This window comes from Sceloporus undulatus, chromosome 3, assembly GCF_019175285.1.
Source record: "Sceloporus undulatus isolate JIND9_A2432 ecotype Alabama chromosome 3, SceUnd_v1.1, whole genome shotgun sequence".
Classification (NCBI taxonomy): domain Eukaryota; kingdom Metazoa; phylum Chordata; class Lepidosauria; order Squamata; family Phrynosomatidae; genus Sceloporus; species Sceloporus undulatus.
In genome coordinates this window covers 105,181,385-105,206,733 of record NC_056524.1, presented here as the reverse complement: position 1 = coordinate 105,206,733, position 25,349 = coordinate 105,181,385, and the positions used below count along the sequence as shown (strand labels likewise).

Sequence of the window (25,349 nt, the reverse complement as noted above, 5' to 3'; positions counted from 1 at the left end):
CCATTTACAAAGCAGAGATATAAACAGATGGGGACTCCAAGCTCTGCAGACCTACACCAAAAGAGTGAGAGGGAAAATAGAGGTGTAGTTACAGATCAGGGTAAAATGAGGGCATAACCCTGCAAATAGCAATTCAGCCTCCAATGAAAATTTCCTTCAATCCCCACATTTCTAGCATTACAGTAACTTTAAACTTTAGTCCAGGTTTTAGAAATACCATAGAAGCACCCAAAGAAAAGGAGCAGGCAAAGTGATAAAAGGAATTCAAATACATCCAATCTAAGTGTCCTAGGTGTGAAGGATTTTCACTGTCCCACTCTCTGCAATGCTAAAAATCTATGAACTGAGAGGAAATTTCATGGGGGGGGGGGCAGAATTCAGATTAGAGGTAACATACCCCATTGTAGCTGAAAAAAACCCCTCAATGGAGCATGTTATTCTCAAGAAAACATTCCAGTTTACACTCGGTGGAGTTGGGTGTAAGGGAAGAAAGAATGGGAAAGAATATCTTCGAAGGAATGGGGAGAGCATCAGTGTCTGAACTGAAGTTCTCTACACTGCAAGAATGTACAGTGGGCTCTTGGTATCCACTGGGGTTTGGTTCCAGGACCCATGTGGATATGAAAATCCACAAATTCTCAAGTCCCATCATATACAATGGCATAGTAAAATGGCATCCTTTATATAAAATTGCAAAATCAAGGTTTTCTCTTTTGAATATGTGTTTAAAATATTTTCAAGCCATGGATGGTTGAATCTGTGGAGGCAGACTCCATGGATACAGAGCAGTAATTGTATTGCAGACTCCACTTATATTACTATACTCCCCTTAGTGCTACTCAAAGTGCTGAGGTGCTATGAACCATAGATAATGGGTACAAGTAAGGTACAATGGTAAAGTGGGCTAGTCCCCCATATCAGATAGCTTTATTGCTGTTGTTTGCCCAAGTAGTTTCAGATTTATGGCAACCATAAGGTGAACCTATCACGGGGTTTTCTTGACAAGATTTGTTCAGAGGGGGGTTGTCATTGCTTTCCTCTGAGGCTGAGAGAATGTGGCTTGCCCAACATCATCCAGTGGGTTTCATGGCCGAGCAGGAATTAAACCCTGGTCTCAAGAATCAAAGCCTAGTTCTCAAACCACTACTTCACACTGGCTGTCTCAGATAGTTTAAGAAGTACTTAATTGATTGGAGTATCAAATAACAGAGTGATTTAATATTTAGTTTCAGTACAATGCTAAAAATATCAGTATTATTATGAATCAATGGATGAAGCCTCTCTTTAAACAAATTTATCCCATTCATTTCTCAAAAGGATATGCCCTATATTGATCTATCCCATCTTGACCAAACGGATCGTATTTTCACCAAATAATTAAAGTTCAACAATGAATATATAAACACATTAAAATAAGACAAATAAAATGGATAATATTAAAGTAAAATCATCAGCAATAGGTAAAACAGTCATGAGACCTAAGAGCATTTAAAACAATTTCTAAAATGTATACATTGTATGCCTCAGAGATTATGAATAGCAGTCAGTGCTCATATAAGATACAGTCTGTCTCCCATGCAACATGGTTACAGATGTTGCTACAGGCACACAGATATGTCAGCTATAATTATTTCATAGATGTATTAACTAATTTTATATCTCATATATTACTCCCCTTCTTGCATTGACAGCTGGCATTTGGGATGCTTAGCAAAAGCTTACCAAATAGAGAAGATATCTGAACTTCTGGTTTTAGGATCATTTTAGAGGGCTGTCGATGGCAGCGTTTTGAAGTTGGTCTCAGATTAAATCATAACTCAGGATTTTGCTTTTCTTAACATGGAATTTTATTTTGAAATAAAGTGACAACTGCAGACAACAAAAGGAAATGTCATTTAAGACAATTCCATAAGAACACTAGTTATGCAGAAAAAGAAACTTGGAGATTAGGGTCTTTAGTATGCCATGGGCAAATTAGTGGAAGAATAAGCGTATACCCAGGTTGAATGAAAGGAAAAGCTAATTACTGAGTAATTTTGGATGTGCAAGTCATATAGCTAAAGTTATAGTTACAGAGCAAGAGAGAAACTGGAATGAAATAAGTTCAGGATTTCAGAATTCCAAAGCAGTCTGGATGTGAGATATTAACATAAATCTATATCTATCTATCTATCTATCTATCTATCTATCTATCTATCTATCTATCTATCATCTATCTATCTATCTATGAAAAATGTTCCAGTTGCAAAACTAGTGCCAGTTAAAATATATTTTGTTGTTCCATGTCTTTAAGGATGCAATTCTGTACATACCCTATGTGGAAGTTATTTCCATAGGACTTAATGGATTTTACCACTATGTAAACATGCAGAGGATTTTTCTGAAAGCATGTTTCTGTGTTAAAATGAAACCTCTTATTTCTTCCTATTTCCTAATTTAATGCAAATAAATGGATTCCCCCAATTCTTTTCCTCTGTGATTTAGATTTTAATTAAAAAAAAAAGATTATTGTCCCTATAGATGTTATTGCTGAAGAGCACAATTCCCCACTTTCTAAATATATGTTAGCAAAGGTAATCGCAGGAGGTAGCAGATGCTTCTCTTACTGAAACTGTTTGTAAAATTGTGGTTGTTTCCAGAACTGACAGTCAGCTCTGTTGCTAGAATTAAAATGAGTTTGTTCTTCAGTTTTAGAATCTGTCCGTCCTGCTTGACAAAACACTGACTGGCAATTGTATTCCATATTTCCATATCAATATGAAATTATAGTAAAGTGATACAACTATTTGTTTGATAGGAAGGGTATCAGTTAATTCTTTACTGGATCTGTATGGCCTCAGAATTTTATTTCAAAAAGGGGTATTGTAAACTAGTATGATAAAATCACAAGAGCTATTCCTCTGGATGGATAGAGAAGGGCAGTACAAAGAACGACACCTTATGTGTGTGTGCGTATGTGCCTTCAAGTTGCCTGTTGACTGATGGCAACCTCATGAATTTCATAGGCTTTTTTGAGGCAAGGAATAGTCAGAGGTGGCTTATTCCTCTGAAATGTAGTCTATAGCATCTTGTATTTGTTAGTGGTCTCCAATCCAAGTACTAACCAGGGGTAACCCTGCTTACTTATAAAATCAAATGGGATCTGGTGCCTTTAGAGTATTTAATGAACTTCAGTTTTTGGAGTGTAGAAGAAGAGAGAGTGGATTTTGCTTAGATTAACTGACATCCTGGATCATTTTATATTTTAAAGATTATATATCCTTCCTGAAATTGAATGAAAATTTAATTGAAATCAACAGGAACAAGAATATTATGGCATATTCTGAAAATCTGTAATGCATTTTGTAAATTTCATAGCTGAAAATATTAACTAAAGGTTAAAGAGTGAAATGAAAGAGGACCATCAAATTTGGATCTGAAACAGGTTTTCTCTTGAATAGATGTACGGTGCCTCAAGAGCGGAGCCTTTTAAAAAACAGAATGGAGCCATTTCACATCTAATGGCCTTTTTGCTATTAATCCTAAATGTCATTTTGGTAACACCTGAAAATGAAGGCCTGGCCATTAATGCTTTAAGCATTTTGGTGCATTGTGACTCACCACTAGACCACCTTGCCATCTCTGATGTCACCTTGGAATTAAAGTGGCAGAAGCAGACGTCTTGATCTATCAACTCTTTTCTTTGTCAGTGCACACAATAGTGTTATGGCTACAATCTTACAAAGGTAGGCCACCCTGGCATAATGAGACAAAGAAAAGAGTTGCTTGATCAAGATGCCATTACTCAGATTGGGTTTACTTCTGAATAACCATGTATGGGATTGCATTGGATTTATTACCAGACTATGTTTGTCTTAACAGCAAACGTCTGGTCTACATTGTTTTCTGGATTATGTTGTGAGATCCTGAATTATCGGGTTAAAATTGTCATAATGCTAGCCCAGTGAATTCCTGATCTACTCAAGTCAGTAGCTTCTTCTGGTTCAGATTTCGAGAGATGCACATACAGTAATATGGTATTTATGTTATTGTGTTTTGATTCTTCCTTGTATCTAAACATGTATTTGTTTCATTCAGCATAGTACTGAGGTTTTGAAATAATTATAGTAAAAATTAAGAAATGTTCCACTAACAAATTTCCCTTGACTTGGTATTTGTATAGGAGTCATTGATTGATCTTTCTTTATTGACTAGTTGAACAACACATAGAGGAATAGGAAAATTAAACAGTGTTCCTTTGGATATTAAAATGAGTATTGTGGTTAATTATCAGATAGCTTCTACATAAATAGTGAGGACAACTATACTGACACGTACTGTTGATGCTGCATTATTCAGCAAGGCCAGCAGGGTACATTTTTGAAAGCCAAAACGAAAATACACAAGAATGCTCTTTTCAATGTGTATACTCAGAAGCAACCTGTTGATGGTTTTCTGGCAGAACTATTTGTATAGCATGGAGTATCAATGAAAGTCAAGGACCAGTCTGTATAATCTATCATGTACCCTTTGCAAAGTATACATTTACATTTACATGAAACCAATGACAGACATGCTTGAATAGGAAGTAAAAAGAGAGAAACATACATACCAGTCATGGTAAATCCACCCACTAACAAGCCAATATCTCTCCCACCAACTATAATAGCTTCACTACGATCTCCTTCGCCACTGTTTTTGGTTTTCCATGCAGCCCATATTCCAACTAACAGGATGGCCAAGTAAAAGAGAATTATAGCTATCAGTCCCTCCACGTGGAAAGCCATTTTGAAGATACAACAATTCTCTGGAGTGCTATTTCATTACTGTAAAGGATAGAGAGAAGACAACAGCCTATTAAGCATTTGCTGGACATCAAAACACAAATTTAATGCCAAATTTCACTAAAACATTTTTAAAAGTCACATTTTTATACCTGTAACCATGATTGCTTTGTTTCAGAAATAATCTCTTTTGTGTTTCAGACAATTCATACATCATTCATAGAAACTTCACTCCCACTGAACAAATATTTCAGTCTTAAAACCAAGATGTGCCTAATTTTCTATCTTTTCTTAGTTTTACCAAGACAAGTTTATTGGAATCTGTTTTTTTCTGGAATAAACTGGTTTGTGGAAAATCAATTTGGGTTCAGATTCTCCATAGACCTCAAGAATATAGAAAATCAGGTTTAATCTTCCAGAGCACTTAATACCCCACATACTTGTATTTGGGGGGTATAAGTGAACAAATACAAACACACACACACACTCCAGAAACCCCACCCTTGTTAAAATAACAAAGACCAGAAATGCAAAGACAAAACCTGTCACTTTTGCAATGTAGTTTTTGTTAAGATAAGAATGACATTTCCATCCCAAGAGAAGAATGGGACCAAGTTTACCATTACACTGATACAGGTAAAAACTCATTTCTGCAACATGTAGGCTGTAAATAGAATCTAACACTATCACTTGTCTCTGTCAATGAAAGATGAAAGAGTAGAAACAGTTGATATATACAAATGGTATATATATACAAACAATCAATCTATCTTTGGCTCCCTTCGTTCTTTCAGAATATCCTTTTCCTTTCAAAGATCTCTTACATTTTTGTATCACGCGTCGAGCAATATGTTTCTGACAAAACAGAGACAAGGGTCTCTGTGTGACATAAATGTTTTACATTTCCATAAGAATCAAGTATGATCCAATCAACTTCCCAAAATGTTGCCATTCAAGCTAAGATTGGGTGATTTCTTTTCTTTCTCATGCCTCATCTTTAGTGAAGATTGCCTTAGAAATTCATGATCAGTTTTTCTTTTTAAAAGTTCAAGCAAAAAAGCGAGCATCTGGAAAAAATATTCCCATTTGCACTGGCCGTTCCTAAAAACTCCTAGACTAGCTTCTGTTACAAGTTGGAGTTCTTTTGTTGCTCACACCCATCAAAGACAATCATTGCTCACTATATTGTTAAGGCAAAAACTCCCCCTCCCACCATGCCATCCCCTTTTTGTTTTAATTCTTCCCATTCCTCTCCTAATTCACCTCTTTTTCCAGCAGGTTTCCTCTTTTCCCTTCTTCCACTGTGCTCCGGCTGTACTTTGCCTTGATCTGGCATCAAGCAGCTCAATCTCAGCACCTTGTGTTCCCCCACAGAGGCAGAGTGAGAAGCAGTTTTCCCTGTCTTTAAAGGGACAGGCACACTTGCAAAGAGCTCCAGTGCCTTAGAAGAGCATCACATAGACTAGTCGAGACACAGATAGGGTCCTGTGCAGAGCACAAAGGAAGCCAAACACCCTAGACCCACTAAAGAGCTGGATTTCCCCCCAGTCTTGGGAAATGCTGCTTTCTCTTCCTTTCCACTCCATTCCCAACTGCGCTTGAGCACTGCAACTATGAAGGTACCCAGCCACCCAACCCCAGTGGGAAAATTATCTAGGGCTTCTCTCTCAAGGGAAGAGCAATTCCTTCTGGATGAAGAAGGAGCAACAAAAACAAAAGGCTCTAGGCCTGGATGCTCCAGTTTCTTTCGCTCACCACTCAAGGTGGGGGAAAGATCCCCTTTTCTTCCTTTCCTTCCCTGGCTGTTGAGTGCATGCTCATTTGGGTGTTTATCGGATTAAAAGAAAAGATTTCATTATAAAGGAGTGAGGATGAGGAGATCACAACCGTCAGAGCTGGGAGAAACACGTCACAGGGCAAACAGGGACTATGGGGCAGAGATGACTCAACAGAGCATGATTGACTATGTGGGAGAGGGATGGGGGGTGAAGGGGAAAAGAAAGAAAAGAAGGTGGAAATGCAACATGAGACAGGATGCCAAGGGAGTAAGAGAGCTTTATGTTCAGGTATGTGTTCATAGTGGACAGCCAGAATAAAACCACACCTCAGATTCAGAAATAGTGCGATTTGGGTTGAGTTAATATTGACCATACCAATGTGGAAGTTACAAAAATGTGAGGATTTTAACTGAAATTCTCAGTACTTTCATTGAACTCATTGGAAGTGTATTCACAAGTAATTTAAAGCCATTTTTAGCACCACTACAAACATTCTGCTTTGTTGCAGCAACTGTTTGCTCATATTTTAAATATATATTTTCACAATAAACTGCCTCTCATAATTTCCTACATGTCAATTTCCTCTGTCAAGAAGATCCATTGTTTTTTGGCAATATAAACAATTGAAAAATAAAAATTGGAGCAATATATTGATTTTTCGATTATTTCTATTTTTAAAAAATCTCTTGCCCCCTCCTCTTTCTCCTCCCTCCTCCTGGATCCCCCGGCCTTGCCCTGCTCCCATCTTGTAGTGTGGATGCAGCAACTCTCTCTTCCTCTCCTCCCCTCCCCTCCCCTTCCTTCCTTCCTTCCTTCCTTCCTTCTCCCTCAGGGGTGATTTTGCCTGAGTTCACTAACCGTCTGTCAATATAGATTTTACTTGCTAACTTACTTAATTACTTGGAGGATGATCCAGCTGTTAACTCACCAGAAATGATCCATTCCCCTCTTCACTCCTTCTTTTGTTAATCTGGCTTACAATGGGACCTCTTCTACATCTTCTTCTAGTACTACATCTTACCTGCAATGACATTTTTTTCCTTAACAGGTGCTCCAAACAGCTCCAAATTATACCATGGTTGGGAGTGGACATAATTTATATATTTTATGTGTAAATCAAATGAATGCATGCAATGAAAAAGTTAGATGGACCATAAGGAAAGAGGTTTCCTCTTCCAATCTATCCTTCCATGCTGCTAACGTGAAATATTTCTTCAGTGGTGGTGACAGTGAAGTAAACAGTACAGTATATTTCTTTCAACTCCAAAAACCATCTAAGTGCTGCAGGGAGGGAAGACTGGGTAACTTGTCCTAGACCTCCACAAAGTGTCATCTTTCCTCCTTCCTGCCCTATTGGCTCCTGCCCTGACCCTGATATTTTGTTTAACAGAACAATGCAAGAGTGTGTTAGGCCTTCAATAGTTTAACACCTGAGCTTTTCTACAGCCATAGGTAGGAACTAATACTAACTAGGAATTTCTCTGACCTGTGAATAATTTATCCTCTGCCAATCCTCAGATGGGGTATACTGTCTGGGTGAGTATTTGGGATTTGCTTTCTTCTATGTCTGGCATAAATGTCTGCCAGTTGCTTGCCACAGTGTGCTTCCATGGATTCGGTTGTGGGAAAACTCCACCAGTTATTGCCCAACTGAGGAATCTACTACCAGCCTTTGGAAAACACATTCAAGGAGATCCAGAATGTAGTTTTTAATGTGCTTTGGAAAATACCACAATTAGAGTGGAATCTACCACCACATGGAGAAAGTTTTCTATGACTTTGAAGAGGGACTTTGCACTAAGGTTTCCATCCTCTCAGAATAATACTTTCAATTAGACTTTGACTTATTGCACTTTCAAAAACCAGTCTCTGTCTTTGCTAATACACAGACAGTTATGCAACTCACTGATGGTTATGAAACCTCAGGCTAATCACTTCTGGCCTACCTTTCTTCATGGGACATTTGTGAAGCTAAAGACTGAATGAAGAGAGCCTTGTAAGTTGCTTCGAGCTCATTGGAGGAAAAGTGAGAAATAAATGTTATTAATAAGTTAGAGATGCAATTATCTCTGTCTTATTAATAATATTTTAACAGATGATGCAATGTGGAATAGGGAGCAAATATTCTGGAAAAGGAAGTCATAGTATACCAGCTGGCAACTTCTTTTGTCCAGGTGTTTTCGTAGTTTATTTTCCCATAGAATAAATAAAACATTGCACTATAATGCTATTATCTAAATGCTGAAAGCAAAGCAAATCTCATCTGTACTCGGTGAGTTTATGACCAAGAACCTCATCACTGTGATATATGAACTCAAGGGACTTGAAGAGTGCAGGAGTGCAATTGTAGCCACATCTTCTCTCAAAGTAATCAAGCAACTCTTGATTTCCTTGCTATATATCTTCTATTTCCTTCTCATCTACCCCAATTCCAGACAGGTGGTTTTCTAAGCAATGGCTAAATAATTTCTTTGGGGACCCCATAGTTACTAAAGTAAATTGTAGTGGGACACTCATGATGGATGACACCCCTAAAGCAGCCATTTGAATCCCTGTAGCCATAGTTATTTATTTAACTCATTTGGAAAACACTGCCCTGGGAGAAAGCCTTGCTTTTTGTTTGAACAGGAATATCTAGATCAGTGTATTGGTTTGTTTTACTTTTATCCCAATGTTTTCCCCAAACTAGGACTTCAGGCAGATCACAATAAGATTTTTTTAAAAGATCAAAAGACTATACCAATTTATATCAAATAAACTATAATATTAAAACAAAACTAAATAAATTATCTTACTGAAAGACAAGCAAATGAAAAGTGATGTTGAAAACATATCCATAAATCTGTAATCACCACTACTCAGGTCCCTACTTTTATCTTTATTAGTTAACTATAGAATGTATGTAGTATAATGTAGTATAAAATAGTGTAGTCACTAACTCTTCTGGTTATTTTTATGGGAACTTTAGTGTATGTGAGAGAGAGTGACAGGCAAAATATGGCCTAACCTTCCTTTTGTGCAGCTCTTCAAGCCCTGGAAAAGGGAAGGGGGAAATTGCTGATATTTGGCAGTATGGTACAAATTAGTGTTATGGCTTGCCACTAATATTTGGAGAAAATGATAGTTCTAAACTTGCAAAGTGACAGAGCTTGCTCCATGTAAGAAGAGCGAAGCAAGAGGTGCAGATATGTCAGCCAACTGGATCTCACTGGTGAAGATGAGCAACCAATGATGATACTGGAGGAGCAAGGAGGTGGGCACAGTTCCCTTCCCCACCTGTTCACTTTTGTCTCACCCTTTTTGGTGGAATATGATTGGGTGATCTTACTGCTACTTTGATTTTGGGAGACATGGCAAAGATTCAAACAGAGATAGCTGCAGCTTCACATTTGCTCACCAGATAGCACGTTTTTTACTACACATAAGCTGAGAAAAATCAACCTACGGCACTGTAAGACAAAACTGATAGGGAGAAATAAGTAACAATGTCATCCTGCAAAACAAACAAACAAACAAACAAACAACAACAACAAAGCTGAAAAGACAGAAAATATGGCAGGGGATGATCAGTGTTGCAGAACCCATCCAGAAATCACCTAATCTAGATCTTGTTCAGACCTGGCAGCATCTATGTGGATATGAGGTGGTTTGACACACATGACTTATTTGTTTGTTTGTTTATTGGTTACACTGATGTGCCATCTTTCCTCCAATAAGCTCAAAGCAGTATACAGTTGTCCCTTCATATCTGCAGGGATTCCATTCTGGAGCCTCCCATGTATGCTAAAATCATGGTTTCTCAAGTCCCCTTGGTCTTAATGAGGACACTTGTATAGCCATGTGCAAGCACAACCATTCAGGAACATGGGATGGGGCCATCTCCGGATGCTCCAACCTGTGGGTGGCAAACTCTCAGTTGGGGTGGCCCAAGTGTACATAATTCTCTTCCACCCTGTTTTATCCTCTGAACAACCCTGTGAAGTAGGTCGGGTTGACAGAAAGCAGGTTCAGTGGTGACTAGAATCTGTATCTCTTAAAGCCTAGTCCAATGCTGTATACCACACTGGCTTATGGCTGTTGCTTAGCAGGTCTCTTTGCCTCAAAGACTCAATATGACATCTACAGTGGAGGTCATAATGGAAGCATTGTTCCCTCAGTGACATCTCACTTCTTACCTGATTGTAGGCTTAAGTCCATTTGACAAGGTTGGATAAAATGGCTTTCACAGAGAGACAACCCCCTCTTATTTCCTATCTGGTATTCATTCTGCCATATGACCACCACCTGAAGCCAACCCAGACAACTTTTGTTGATTAGTTGTCATAATGGCTTGGTCAGATGAGGCTGCTGTAGGCCAGCTGGCCACATGGCTGTTTTAGATCCCTGTAGGCTTGCAGGTAGTAGAAACCATGCCTATGAAACACAGAGTTTTGGATAGTTAATGAACAGGTGAATCTGCGTTGTAATTCATAACAGGAGCATAAGATTGGAACTGTCCTGATCCACACAGTTTTTACTACTAAAAGGTGTCATAGACAGAAGTGCCCATAAAAAAAGTGAGTCAGAAAGGCAATAAAAGCAGTAAATTAGACTAGTTTTCATAATTTTGCCTCATTTTTTAAAAAATACATAGCATTTCTATAGATTTATTATGAAGTTGGTGTTGCATCCTCTGCTTTTATAACCAAAAACAAATTACACGGAAACAGTATGTTTCCCCCCTGCTGTAACCTTTTTACAAAACCATTTTTCAGAGTGGTTCATAATTAATTATGTACACACAGGCGTTACACAGCCAAGCCATCAAACCCAGTTGTGTTAGATGTAATGAGAAAACATGGGAGACCTTATATGATTCAAATAATTGGCATAAAACCATACAAGACCTTGAAATATGCCTAGCTAATGCTCAAGGAGTGTCTGCAAAGTAAAAGTCTAACAGGATTTCATATTCTGTTTGTTATTCATTTCATAGTTGCCTATATTCAGCATGGAATTTGCAATTATATATGTGAGAGTTTCTAGTCATCATGAAGAATTTCATATATCAGTTGTTCGGTTTTTGCCCAAAGGTCTATGCAATGAACACATAAACACCCATAGTTGGCTCTGCTGACTAGCATTGATGGGAGTCTCAATCCAACAATTGTCTGGAGGGCCATACGCTTCCCACCTTTAGCTTTCAGTGAAACCTCTTGCAAGGGCTTTTCCCTAGATGTGTGCCCTGCTTGTGTTCAACTCCCAACAGATACTGCTTTTCAACTAGTCCTTAGTACTGATCTGCCATTCAAAAGGATTATGGCTCAGGAGATCATTGCTTCAAACACTTCAACTGTTTTCTGATATTTGATTTCAACTAAAATCCCATGAACTCTATAATCTACCTACCTACCTACCTACCTACCTACCCATCTATCTATCTATCCATCTACAGGTTGAGTCTCACTCATCTGAAATTACCGGGACCAGAAGTGTTTTGGATTATTATTATTATTTTATTATTATTATTATTGCATTTTGGAATATTTGCATATCTATAATAAGATGTCTTGGAGATGAAATCCCAGTCTAAACATGAAATTCATTTATGTTTTGTATACACCTTATACACATACCCTGAAAGTAATTTTATACACAATAGTTTAAATAATTTTGTGGATGAAATTAAGTTTGTGTTCCCTGAACCATCAGAAAGCAAAGATGTCACTATCTCAGCCACCCATGTGGATAATTTTGGATTTTGGAGTCTTTCAATTTTGGAATATTTGCATATACATAATGAGTCATCTTGGAGATGGGACTTGAGTCTAAATGTGAAAGTCATTTTTGTTTCATATACACTTTATAAACATAGCCTAAAGCAAATGTTATATATAATATTTTAAATAATTGTGTGCATGAAACAAAGTTTGTGTACATTGAACCATCAGAAAGCACAGGTATCACTTGTATCTTGGAATTTTGGAATTCTGGATAAAGGATATTCAACCTCTGTTCACATTTGTGTGTATTTTTTTCCAATTCTATTAGAATTCTTGTATTATTTAATTGATTCTGTTCTGTTGTTCTGTTATCATGCTTCTGATATTATGTTAATTTGCTTATGCTAACACAAATATACTTTATATGTATTGATGCTGTATTACTCATGTAAGGTGAATGAGAGCGATTTTGCTATCAGAAAAGCAGTACAAAAATACTTAATCTAGTTCAACCTAACCTAATCCCATTTTAAAAAAGGAAAGGGAAAGGTAGTCCCTTGACATGAATGTCTAGTCGTAACCAACTGTAGGGGGCAATGCTCATCTCCATTTCTAAGCCAGAGAGCCAGCATTGTCTGAGGACTGTTCTGGTGGTCATGTGGCCAGCATGACTGCACCGAACGCTGTTACCTTCCCACCAAAGTGGTCCCTATTTATCTACTTGCATTTGCATGCTTTCGAACTGCTAGGTAGGCAGAAACTGGGACTAGTGACAGGAGCTCACCTCATTTTGTGGCACTTGGGCCTTCAACTGCCAACCTTCCGATCTTACAGTCATCAGAATCGGCATCTTAACCACTAAGCCATCACATCCATTTTACCATTCTTTATCTAATTTAATAAGGGTTTTCTTGTTTTGGGTCATATGACCTTGTTCATCTGTAAGAGCTATGAAAGCCAAATAAAGGTGTTAACATTAAAGTATGGAATGTATTCATTTCTGTATGTTTCTGAGAATAACTTTATATGTGGCAACAGTTTTAGTTGTAATAAAATCTGTGTGCTGGTGTGTGTGTGTGTGTGTGTGTGTGTGTGTTTGACAGTGACCAGATAAAATTGCATTGGGACTAGATGCAGCTCATAGGCTGCCAAGTTCTCTATGCTCTTAAGGAAAATTGTGCTGATTTTGTAAATTTTTATTTTTTGTTTTACAGTTGTCATTCCATAAAAAACAAAAGCTGGAACATCAGACATCTATATCTGGCCTTTCAAGACATCAGCAACCGACATTACAAAACAACAAAAAGAAGTTATGGAAGCCAAGAACAGAGAAATGACTGAGATGCAAATGAAGACAAGTGAAGACTAGATATGTTTGGCTAAATCCAACACTGAACTACTGCTACACTACAACTTCCCCCTTCGCACAGCCTTGCAGCTGGAGTTACACATTTGTAACTATTTGTTGTTCTTGATCCTTATGTATTCCCTAGTATAGGAGATATGTGGGGGCTGTGAAAGTCCTCCAATCCCCATTCACCAGGAAGAAGCCACTGTGATTGTTGGGGGTTCATTTCCTTGTCAATTGGGAAGCAGCTGATTGATGTTCCCATCCACCTCTTGTGCGAGCGATCACTGGTGCAAGGGGGAATTGTGACACTAAGGAAAGGGGATGGGAACATAAGTCAGCTATTTCCTGAATGAGAGAGAATGGACCCTGGTTGATCACAGCATCTGCTGCCCTGTAAATGGGGATTGGGAGGGGCTGGGTCAGAATTCACTGCATAACTCTAACTACAGCAGCTGTCAATTTGTAACTGCCCAATAGGATTCCAGCTACGTTTTTTAAAACTAGGTTTTGGGTGGAGGTAGGGGGTGAAGAACCAGTGACTCTGGATCTGCTGGGTTTAAAGCCCCACATCTTACCTGCCCCACTCAACTGAGCCCTTTAGATACTGATCTGGAGCTGGCCTAAGGAAAATGTTCCTGCCTTTTCCCCTTAGTGGTGGAGATGTCAGTACTGTGCATGTGTATGTAGATCTGTCTCATTGCTCCACTGGTGGAACCTGTTTGGAATATCTCTGTCTACTTGTTACATTCATTTATTTGCATCTGTTCTTTGGCTGTTTGTTCCAAGGAAATAAACGAGTCTTGAGTCATTGCTGGCTTCTAACAATGATTTCACTGGGACCTAAATATTACCCTCACAGTTACATCCAGCCTTTTAAGTCACCAAAAAAGGGACTAAGGGCATAGAGGGAAATAGTAAATTTTGTGCAGCTACTGAACAATGTCTCAGATTCTTTTTGTGACCCGTGATGTAATGCCAGCTTTTGAACAAAGACCTTACCTCCATTTAATACTATAATAATTATTTAATATGTGTAGGAACATTTCCCCCATTAAACACATCTGTGTAATTAGGAAACAACTTTGACCTACAGTATATGCATAAGAGAAAATACTCCCCCCTCAGCCCCCCCGCCGAACTCCTGTTATCCACAGGAAGCTTTGCTGAAGTAATTATTCCTAGAATTTATATTTGCCAGTGGTTACATGGAATATAGACTGACCTCTTGATTTTGCCAGTTCCCACTTTGATAGTTGCTCCCATGAGATGGTGTTGTGTTCTCATCCTCTGCTCTACAGTAGTCAAAATAAGAAGGGGTGAGAAATACATTTCATCTCATTAAGTGGAAAATTTACTTTTCCATGGAGATTATCAGATGGGGGAAAATCAGGGAAGAAAAAAGCATACTCTTGGCAAAGTTGTGCAATTGCGCTGAAGATTTTCAGACGACATCATGCTTATTTAGGACTTAACCCTAGGACTTGACCACATAACACCAATTCTAAAAGATCTTCACTGGCTGCCAACTTGGTTCTGGGTGCAATACAAGGTGTTGTTTATTACCTTTAATGCTCTACATGGCTTGGGCCCAAGTTACTTATGGGAACGCCTCTCCCTACATAATCCGCCCCACACTCTCAGAATATTGAGGAAGAACTTGCTGAATTAAGAACGACCAGACTAGCTTCAACTTCCCTACGATCTTTTACCATAGTCGCTCCTAGATTATGGAGCAGTCTCCCGGAAGAGATCCGTCTTACTACCTCCTTGGAGACACTTAAGAGGGCAGTTAAGATGGATCTCTTCCAGTGAGCATACCCACCCGACTCTGTATGAAATATATCCATCTCTGTGACTAGGATTGGAATACCTTCATCCCCACTGTTGCTTTGATAGTGTGTTTTTAATTGTTAAATGGTTAAATTGTTAAATGTTTACATATTTTATTGAAGAGTTCTGTAGTTGTATATTTATACTTGGTTGTAATCCCGCCTCAGTCCATCTGGGAGAGGTGGGAAAATATAAATAAAACATTTATTTTATTATTTTTTTTAACCCATGAAGATCCAGGAATGCTCCAGCAATAAACCATTCACAAGACTTCCTGTATAGGCAAAACTGAATACACAAATACATGTGTTGGAACTGGTGTATACAAAAATGTGTATGGATTGTCAGAGGTTGGTAGTGCTGGTTGGAGGAATCTGCAGTCTGCAAACCTAATTGGGCTAGGCTCTGATGCAAATTATTTCATCCAGGACCAACTTTTAATCAGACAAATCATTGTACAACTGTCCACATGCCTCCTCTTTCTCTCTCTAAAGTGTATCTGAAGTATTTTCCCTTTGGGATAAAACTGCGTGCTGGTCAATAGAAGTAAGAAGGACATTTGGCTTTACATGCCCCTGAACAACACTTGTGTCCAAGGCCTTGTCACCTTCCCTAACATAAAAAGGTGAGATGATACTGTTTGCTGTGTGCTGGTGACAGAGCAAATTGTAGCCCTTCCAGATGTTGGAGTTAAACATCTATCATGCCTGAACATGCTGGCTAAGGCTGATGGGAACTAGAGTCAACATATGGAGGATCATGCATCCCTCAACTTGTTGGATGAAAATTTGTGCTTTTGTGCATGGCTTCAGAACTTCATGTAGTTAGCAACCACAAATGGTTTTCTGTGGGTTTTCTGGGCTATGTGTCCCCCTTCTGGAAGAGTTGATTCCTGGTGTTTCACTTGCATCTATGATTGGCATCTTCAGAGGATGGTGGCATGGAAGTATGTGGAGTGTGACTTGTGGTAGGAAGGAATTGAAAGCTTCTACAAGAGTTGTAGGGTAGTATTTTTTTTTGAAGCACTAGCATTTCTCTGATACTATTCACCTGTTCAGACACTTTGCAGTTGGACTGTATAACATAATTCCTAGGTTGTAACTAAACATGATAGATAGCAAGACACAGGCTAAGTCCTGCCAAACCCAACAGAGCAGTTGTGGTGGGACGATCTGGGCCTATATCCAGTTGCTTGACCCTAATTAGAGTAAATCCATTGAATTAAAGGCTTTTACATAACCCTTGTTTTCTCTTTCAGCAATTGATTCAATGGGTCTACTCTGATTGACATTAGCATTTGAATTTAGGCCAGGAAGGAATCATGTGAACTTTCCAATATTGTTAAACTGCAACTGCCAGCATTCCTCACCAGTAGCTATGGCTGCTGAAGCTACAGTCCAACATCTGGAGCACTCTTGATTTAGATCCTAAAGTGCAAGGGCCTGAGTGGAGGCAACTGAAAGCCTCTTCATGGTTTTCTCCCACTAAGCCTCCTTAAAAAGCAAATAAACCGACAACCAATTTTCCTTGTGATGGGGTTACTTAGAATCATGGAGCCTCATTGGTTTCTGCAGGATATGTGTAATGCAAGCAAGAGAAGTATTCATTCCTCCCCTCCCTTGTGTGTCTACCCATTCTGCACTTTAAATGTTCCTTTGACCCCTGCTGCTTTGCAGGGATTTGGTGGTAACTAGATCCTGACACATCTTGTCTACTGCTGTCTCCTGCATTTTTGTCTGTCTGCTAAGTGTAATAAAGTTATGGCCTGTTTTCCCCCAGCTTGGTGAGTCATTGCCCCCTTCTGCTCCTCTGCATTACAGAAGGAAAAAACACTCTGATAATAAAGTGAGTATATAATAGGGGGAAACACAGGTTTATCTTTATGCATTGTGGATGGTTTGTTTTCCAATAGGGGCAAAAAATACCTCTGATATTTTCTGCTCATTACTGAGAAGAAATACCATTCAAAATGCATAGCTAGTCAGCACCATGGACAGCAACCTACAGTCTCCAGGATTTCCTTATGAAGCTTTTAGAACTGGATTGTTTTGGTAAAAAACAAAAATAAACCCACCACTCTTAAAAGGCCAAATGTTAAAACATATCTTGTTGCAAATGGACTATATAGGTACCTCTCCATTGATTGTAAGGCACTTTTAATTGGAGGATTCTGACTAAGCATCATCTAGGGTGTTATTTATTTATTTATTTATTGTATTTATATTCCAGCTTTCAGCCAAAAATGCTCCCAGAGCTGTTTAGAAATTGTTAATTTGACAGTTCCTTACCCTCAGGCATACAGTACAGTCTAAATAATGCAGTAAAAAAGGATGGCAGTGGGGGAAAGGATTAACTCCAGCAGATGCAAGCTACTCCTGCAATGGCAGTTGGATCATGGAGTGAGGGTCTCTCATCAGCTGCTGGGCCAAGGTATAATGGCTGCTCCTTTCTCCCTTAAAAGTCAGAGCAATGGTGTTTGAAAAAAAAAACATGGAATGAAGGTTTCTCATCGCTAGACCAAGATACAATAGCTGCTCCTCTCTCCCTTAAAGGCCAGAGCAACAGCAGTTGGAACATGGAGGGGTTCTCACCAATACACATTTATTCCAATACACATTTACCTGAGAAGAGTTAATCCAGATATATAAACCAGAAATCCAGGAAATTTCTCAAGAAATTCTCTCAAGCAATATTGGTTTTGGAGTAAATGCATACACATGCATGACACTCACCAAGCCTCCTTCTGGACACCTAATGGGGTAGATTTTTAGATTACCCCTGCAGGATCAATGCAGAATAACACAGGCTGGGGAGCCTGATAGTGACTCCTCAGACTGTCTGTACTTAGCACACAATGGCCAAGCCATTCCCTTTGTTAAAAAGCAGGGATTTATTTATATATTTTAAAGGACATGCTTGAATCATGATTGTAACATGTGCATTTTGTGATGTGAGTGTTCACATGTGACTTTGTCTATATCATCTATGCACTAATGATGTCCAGGCTGAACTACTTTAATGTATTCTGCCATGGTGAAGGAGAAGAGTGAGCACGCCTCTTCGGACTTTGTTATGGAGATGGGAACCTTCGAAGCTGTTGCCTCAGCGAAGGGCGAGTGCACCTTTTTGGCCACCCTCACCCCCCAAGAGCTCCCCCACATCAGGTGACGCCAGACATGGGGACTCTACTGGCCCCAGGGCCACAGTAACCCTGAAAATCTACAAAAATATCAACCATCAAAACTTGCTGCAGCCTGTGTAGCCAGCTGTGCCTACCACCATGCCCACCATTACTGCCACTTCCTTCCACCCTTCCACTGGCTGCTTGATTGCTTCACCTTGACTTTGGGCCTCTGATCCCCTTCTCACTTGAAATGCCAGCTCCCAACAGCCCTCCTTTAGTTTGGAAAGGAGTTGTGTTGAGTCCCTGGATTGTAGATGCGCAGAGCTCTCCCCCACAGTGAATGCTGAAATGGAGAAGGGAATGGGAGCTTTGAAGAAACTCACTCCTACAAATGTGAGTTTATGGAAGAAATTATTTGTATCCTTGATTTCTGAAAAGAAAACCAGCTTGTTCTTTTACTCATACAACCTCACTTTGGTTTCCTTTTATATCTCTGGGTTCTGTCATCAGGGTTCTGCCTCTTGATGAGAAGGGGCAGAAAAGTGGAGAAAAAGGTGAATTCTGCCCTGTGACAAACCCCAGTATTTTGACATAGCTCAACAGTGCTCCCTACAGCATCTAGTGTATTTGACAAGCTGACAATCATCTTGAAGAAACATACTTCCTGGGCTTTGTCTTTGAATATGAATCTCAGAAGCTTTCGTCTTCAAACAGCCCTTCCGGTTTCACCTGGGCAGCTCTTTGAGATGCAAGTTAAGGATGTAAAGCACATAATTAGTTTTCTGGTTTGTTAGAAAAATTAGACATGGAAGATATCACATGACTGTATGAGATAATAGCTACTCTCTGCAAATAGGCTTTCTTGCTTTTTTTTAAAAAAAATTGGAGCACAAATTTTTTTTTTGCAGGAGTTGTCCTAATAACATTTAATTACAGATCAATAAACTCTGTGTAAGTTCTCCACAATAAACTCTGCAAGTTCTAGAACCCAAGACTATACTGAAGAAGGCAACATGTAACCAGGTAAGTTAAGTGATTGTCTACTTCCCTTATTTTCTTTCCACACCTCATATAGTAGTTTCTATATAGGAACATTGGACTGTGTTATCTCAAAAGAGAATTTCTCATGAAATATTCCCATATGAAGGATCACTAGGTTTCAGTATTACTGCTTGTGGGTTTGTTTATTTGGAACTTCATCAGGGTTTTTGTTAAGTGTGGTCTTTCTGGACTTTTGGCAAGAAAAGCCAAACCATGGTTTTTTTCCATTTACAATTGGGCTGGTATAAAGGAAAAAGATGGACCTTGACAAAAGAACTCTGAAATTTCATGAACAAACCAGAGTGTGTCTAAAGGTTCATTCAGACTGGTGGCAGTATTATTTTAGGAAACTTCTTGTAGTAAAGCATTCCACTGTAGGGATCCACAAACCTGCCCACAATATCTCATGAAGTTCTTATTTCTTCAGCTTTCTTTGCTGTCATCAGGCATGGAAGTATGTTTTTATTTATGCTCCTTGATTTTGTACTTTTTTAAAAAAAAATGTTCTATGTGATCAAGCATCAAGTGTAGCAGTGTGTTTTGACTATTAGATTAATACTGCAGGTGACTAGGATTTGAATGGAAATCTATGGGTGATTTTGTGCAAGCCACACCCTTTCAGCCTTAGGGGAAGCAAATGGCAAACCTCCTCCAAATAAATCTTGCTATAGATTGGAGTTGACCTGAAGGTACATAACAACAGTGGCCAAAATTCTGTTGGGTAGTTATAAGAACGTAATCTATAGTTATGCATTTGTAACTGCTACATATTCACAATCCTTATGTAGCAATAGCAAGTACATTTCTATACCTCTTTTTCAGTACATTTAAGCACTCCCTAAGCAGCTTACAATGTGTAAGCTAATTGCCCCCAACAAACTGGGTACTCATTTTAGCAATCTCGGAGGTATGCCAGGCTGAGTCGACCCTGAGCCCCTGGCTCATATTGAACTCACAACCTTGTGGTTTGTAAGTGAGTGGCTGCAGTACAGGCATTTAACCATTGCACCAACAGGGCTCCTATGTAGTCCCTTGTTTAGGGGCTATTTAGGGACTGTGAATGCTCTCCAAACTTATCTTACCAGTAAGCAGCCCGTAGGATCAATGGGGGTCTGTTCCCCTGCCAAATGAGAAGTGGCTGCCTGATGTCCCCTTCCCACGTGATCTCTAGCACAAGTAGGATTTGTCACAGTGGTCCTTTTTCTGCCTGTTGTGCCAGAGATCACTGATGGGACGGGGTGCAAAAATTCGGCATCTGCTTCTCAACTGAGAGGGGGAATAGACCCCTCCCTTTACCCTGATGTCTACTTACTGATAAATGAGGTTTTGGAAAGGAATATGGCTGGAGTCCACTATGTAACACTGTAGTTATAGTGCTATATAGTATGTAATGATCATATAGGAATCTGCAGTGTGTGAATAGATTATCACAAGAAATGTTGCAGAAAGTGTTAAACAAACCACTATAAGACAATCAGACTAAAAGGGAAAAGAAATCATTTGAATCAGAATCCAAAGATTTTTTTAATTAAGAATATTAAGATATGTCAGTATCTTCTCTTTTAAGATCTTGAATCAATTCATTTTCTCCATGTTTGTTTCCTCCCTGTTTCCATTTTTTATGCAGCTACCCAAAAGCAAATATAGCCAAGCATGTTAAATGATCTGAGGAAGCATGGAGAGCAGAGCAGGATGATTTCATTGGGCATATGAGAAGATAGAAATACAATAACTTGGAAACCAATTGAGCAAACAAGAAGAACAAAACAAAACAAAACAAAACAAAACAAAACAAAACATGAGTGGATGCTTGCCCAGGACTCTACAAACTGACTGAAATGTGCCTAGATGATATTCATTAGGGCAGCTGTTCTAGCAAAATATCAGAGTTATGAACTTGTTTGAACCATAGAAAAACAAATATATTTATTCCATCATGAATTTGAATGCCATTTTCAGGGTTCTATTCTGAAGGGTTCCAAAGCATCCTCACATGCCCCAATTCAATATGAGATGTCTTCTCATTGAAAGTAAATGTGCATATAGATTCACATCTGCATTCATATCAACAGCATTCAGGTCTATGCCAGCACAGATGTTCTCTGAAACTCAAGTCGGGTAACCAATTTAAGTTTGTTCTCATTCATGGGATGTGCCTACTGCTTTGCTTCGGATGAGAGGGATGTTTTGTTTTAGGGCATTTAATTGCCTTCCACTAAAAACAACAACAGAGCCTTCCTTCTCTATTACACTGCTGCCATTTCGCCTTGAAAATTACTCACCCTTCTGTACAGGTATAATTATGTACTCTTAGACTGACACACAATCTACTTTTTATGTTTGCTTTTCTGACAGAGGGAGAAGTATTTTCCCCCATTTGTCATGACATTATAATGCTTTTTAATAGCACATTGACTGTTTGATATTAAAACTGTTGATTTTTCCCTTCCTTTCTTGGCAGCAGAGTGAAACATAGTACATTTTTTGTTTGTTTGGTTCAAGGTGATTCCCATCAGTTTCCCATCCAACCATGTCAGAGAAATGTTTTGGCTCTAATAACAGTTATGCAAACATTTTATTCACTGAACTACAGAAATCTACATCTTAAAAAGGAGTATCTGCAACAGTTTAAATGCCTGGTCTTCTTGACATGTCTTTAAAAATAATTCCTTCAGGATGTCCATCAATATTTGCACAAGAGCTCGGGTTTATTAATGCTTATTAAATTGCTCTGTTCTTATGCATAGCTGGGCAGATGGGAGATTTGGGGTGGCCTGTTTGGTAGATTTCTAAAAAAATTGCAACTGGTAAGCAAAGATTTTGAACTTGAATGGATGTGCTTTTGGAAAGAAGGAAGGAAGGAAGGAAGGAAGGAAGGAAAGAAAGAAAGAAAGAAAGAGAAAGAAGACACTCAGAATCTAAGCACAAATCTAGGACAATATCATATGTGTGGCTATGATTCTTGTAATCAGATATGTTTTGAAAATATTCTCTTTTCAAAAATATTTATATATTATAGCCAAGCATGTTAAATGATTTGAGGAAGCATTGAGCATTTTATATATTTTTGAAATATCACCCCCCCCCCCCCTTTCAATGAGTTCAAGGTGGAACCCATAGTCCTTCTTTTTATTCTCACAAGTTAGGCTTAAATACACGCTACATTTAAACTACGGCCTGGGACAGACTGCTCCAAAAGGGTGGCCTGCCGGCAGCCTATTTTCCTCCACAGGGACAGTGCAGCCCCCAAACAGCACGCCATCACTGCAGAAGAAAAAGGTATTTTCAGGTTCTTTTTTGGGTGATGTAATAATGTTGCGAATGCTCCACTGGTGCACTCACGACGTAAGCGCTGCACAGCACTGTGCGTACGCTGCACAGCGCTTACATCACAATGGCGGTGCCCCTATGGATGGGATGCCACCATTGTTATGCTGCCACTGCATAACAGTGTTGCTGCACGGTCCCTAACCCTAGTATTGGTGCTGGTACACCCCTTGTTGGCAGTGTGTACTGGGCCTATGTTTGAGTTTAGAGATACTATTTTTCTTTAACATCCAAGTAAGTGCACATGCTCATTATTTGGATTGGGACCATGATGCATATGCAGATGAGATTTGATTTTCTCTCTCATATATATAAGAACAATCTATTAATGCTCATGGAGTTAATATCACTTTTCTTTGTCATCAGAGATTGGGGGAATTTTAAAAAATGTTTTATTGAAATAAAATTGGCTGGAAGAAAGAAGGTGTCAGCATCACCTGCCCATGTATGATAGTCTTTATCCAAACAGGACTGCACTTGAATGTAAAAAAGAAAATCATCCTAAACCTCATGCTACATATTTAACCTAGGTTTACAGGCTGAGTTTGTTTTGAACCTTAAGCATAGGCCACTATTCTAGTCTCTAACACACTGTCTCACATTACTGGGGTCCTTTCATGTGACACAGGCTGCATCTACACTATAGAATGAATACAGTTTACACTGTTTTAACTGCCATGGCTGAATGCTATGGAATTCTGGGATTTGTAGCTTTCTGAGATATTTAGTCTTCTCTGTTAGAGAGTTCTGCTGCTACAACAGAACCCCAGGTTTCGACAGGATGGGGACAGGGCACTTAAAATGATGTTAAGGTGCATTAATTCTGCAATGTGGCAGAAGCCACAGCTTTACTGTCACTTTAAAGTGCCATGGAAACATCCTATGGAATCCTGTGTCTCTGGCTGAGAATTCTAAATTCCCTGCCCTAAACTTAAAATCCCAGGATTCTACAGGATGTTGCCATGGCAAGTATAATTATAACATATAACTGTGTAATGTGAAAGGGGGTCCCCATTTCTGGGTCAGATTTAGTGGCATAACAAAACTTGATCATAGAAGTTGGGAGGAGGATCAAGGCTGGAGGCCAATGTTTAAATGGTTAATATCCACTGGGAGATCTTTGCTCCATGAGTCAAAGCCCATGGGTTTATAGCGCCTTTTCCTGTGAATTCATTGGGTATTGAACTTGTGCAAGTGAAAGGACAATTGAGTTGCATAAAGTACTGTAGAGCATCGAGGGGTCACAGGATTGGAATGGCAGGACTTTTTGATGAACAGAGATGATGATATATCTACCACATTGGCCCACTCCCAGGCTTCCATTGTGGTGGTAAAGAGATGACTTTCAGAACACTAATGTCTTAATGCCAGGTATCTTTACTGTTATGCAAAGTGTTTTATGATGGCCTGGTATTAAGGGGGCAATTAACACCCACTAACTTCAGAAAGAGAGCCAGTGTGGTGTAGTAGTTTGAGTGCTGGACTAGGACACTGGAACACTAGTGTTCAAATTTCCATTCATCCATGGAAACCTACTGGGTGACCTCAGGCAAGACACACACTCTCAGGTTCAAAGGAAAGCATTGGAGACCACAATCTGAACAAATTCTGCCAAGAAACCCCCATGATAGGTTATCTTAAGATGGCCATAAGTCAGAAATGACTTTAGTAAAGACCTGGAGGCAGTGGCATTGCTACCCCTGGTGTCACCCAGTGCAAGGGGCAGGGCTACTAGGGAGCAGGGCCAAAAATCATGCTAACTCCTCCACCATGGTGTTGATGGCCTCCTCATGAGGAGACTGCTTCAGGGAAACAGGATCAGTGACGCTTGACCTTTTTCCTGTGGTGGTGACGGCTCTTTGTGAGGAGCCACTGTCATAGTGGGGAAGTGGGTTTGGGTGCCTTCAGCCTTCTTATTCTCAGTGGTGGTAGCTCCTTGTGAGGAACCGCCACAGCCATGGGGAAGCAAGGTCAGGGGCACACACCGCTCTCCCAATAGGAGGATGGCCCAATCAGGTGTCATTCCTCTCCTGGTGTGTCACCCAGTGCAGGCTGCATCACTGCACCCCCTTGTGATGCTACTGCCTGGAGGACCCCCCCTCCTGCAGCTAGAACTAATTTGTTGATACAGGTCATTATGGATACATACATTCTTGAGGAGTATTGTGAAGAACACACCCACATCAAAGATTACCACTATATTGTGGAGGAAAATGAAAAAAAAAAAATTCCCAGGGGAATATACTAACTAATTGCAAAGTAGAGTCTCTTCATATTTTCCTCCTGGGTGCCTGATCATCTCTGCCCCTCTGCTGCTGGGCTAGAGGCCTGCTGGGACAAGTGAGCTCAAAAGAATAATGCAGGGAGGGTAGGGAAGGAAGGTGCTAGATTATCTCTGCTCTCTTGCCACACTGGAGGCTTGCTGGATTAAGA

At 39.4% G+C, this 25,349-nt stretch overlaps 1 protein-coding gene across 3 annotated transcripts in view; it reads right to left on the bottom strand.

The window, feature by feature from the left end:
• SLC5A7 (solute carrier family 5 member 7) overlaps window positions 1–10,836 on the bottom strand; it is a 29,533-nt gene extending 18,697 nt beyond the window's left edge. The window contains exons 1-3 of one of the 3 annotated variants that reach the window (XM_042459770.1): window positions 10,717–10,812; window positions 7,434–7,562; window positions 4,592–4,805 (exon numbers count right to left, since the gene is read on the bottom strand). In XM_042459770.1, coding sequence (XP_042315704.1) covers window positions 4,592–4,766 — 175 coding nt within the window. In that variant the 5' untranslated portion in view covers window positions 4,767–4,805; window positions 7,434–7,562; window positions 10,717–10,812. Of the gene's footprint in view, window positions 1–4,591; window positions 4,806–7,433; window positions 7,563–10,716 lie in introns of all 3 variants that reach the window. The other 2 variants (XM_042459768.1, XM_042459769.1) reach the window with 2 other exon arrangements.
• Window positions 10,837–25,349: the final 14,513 nt, after the last annotated feature.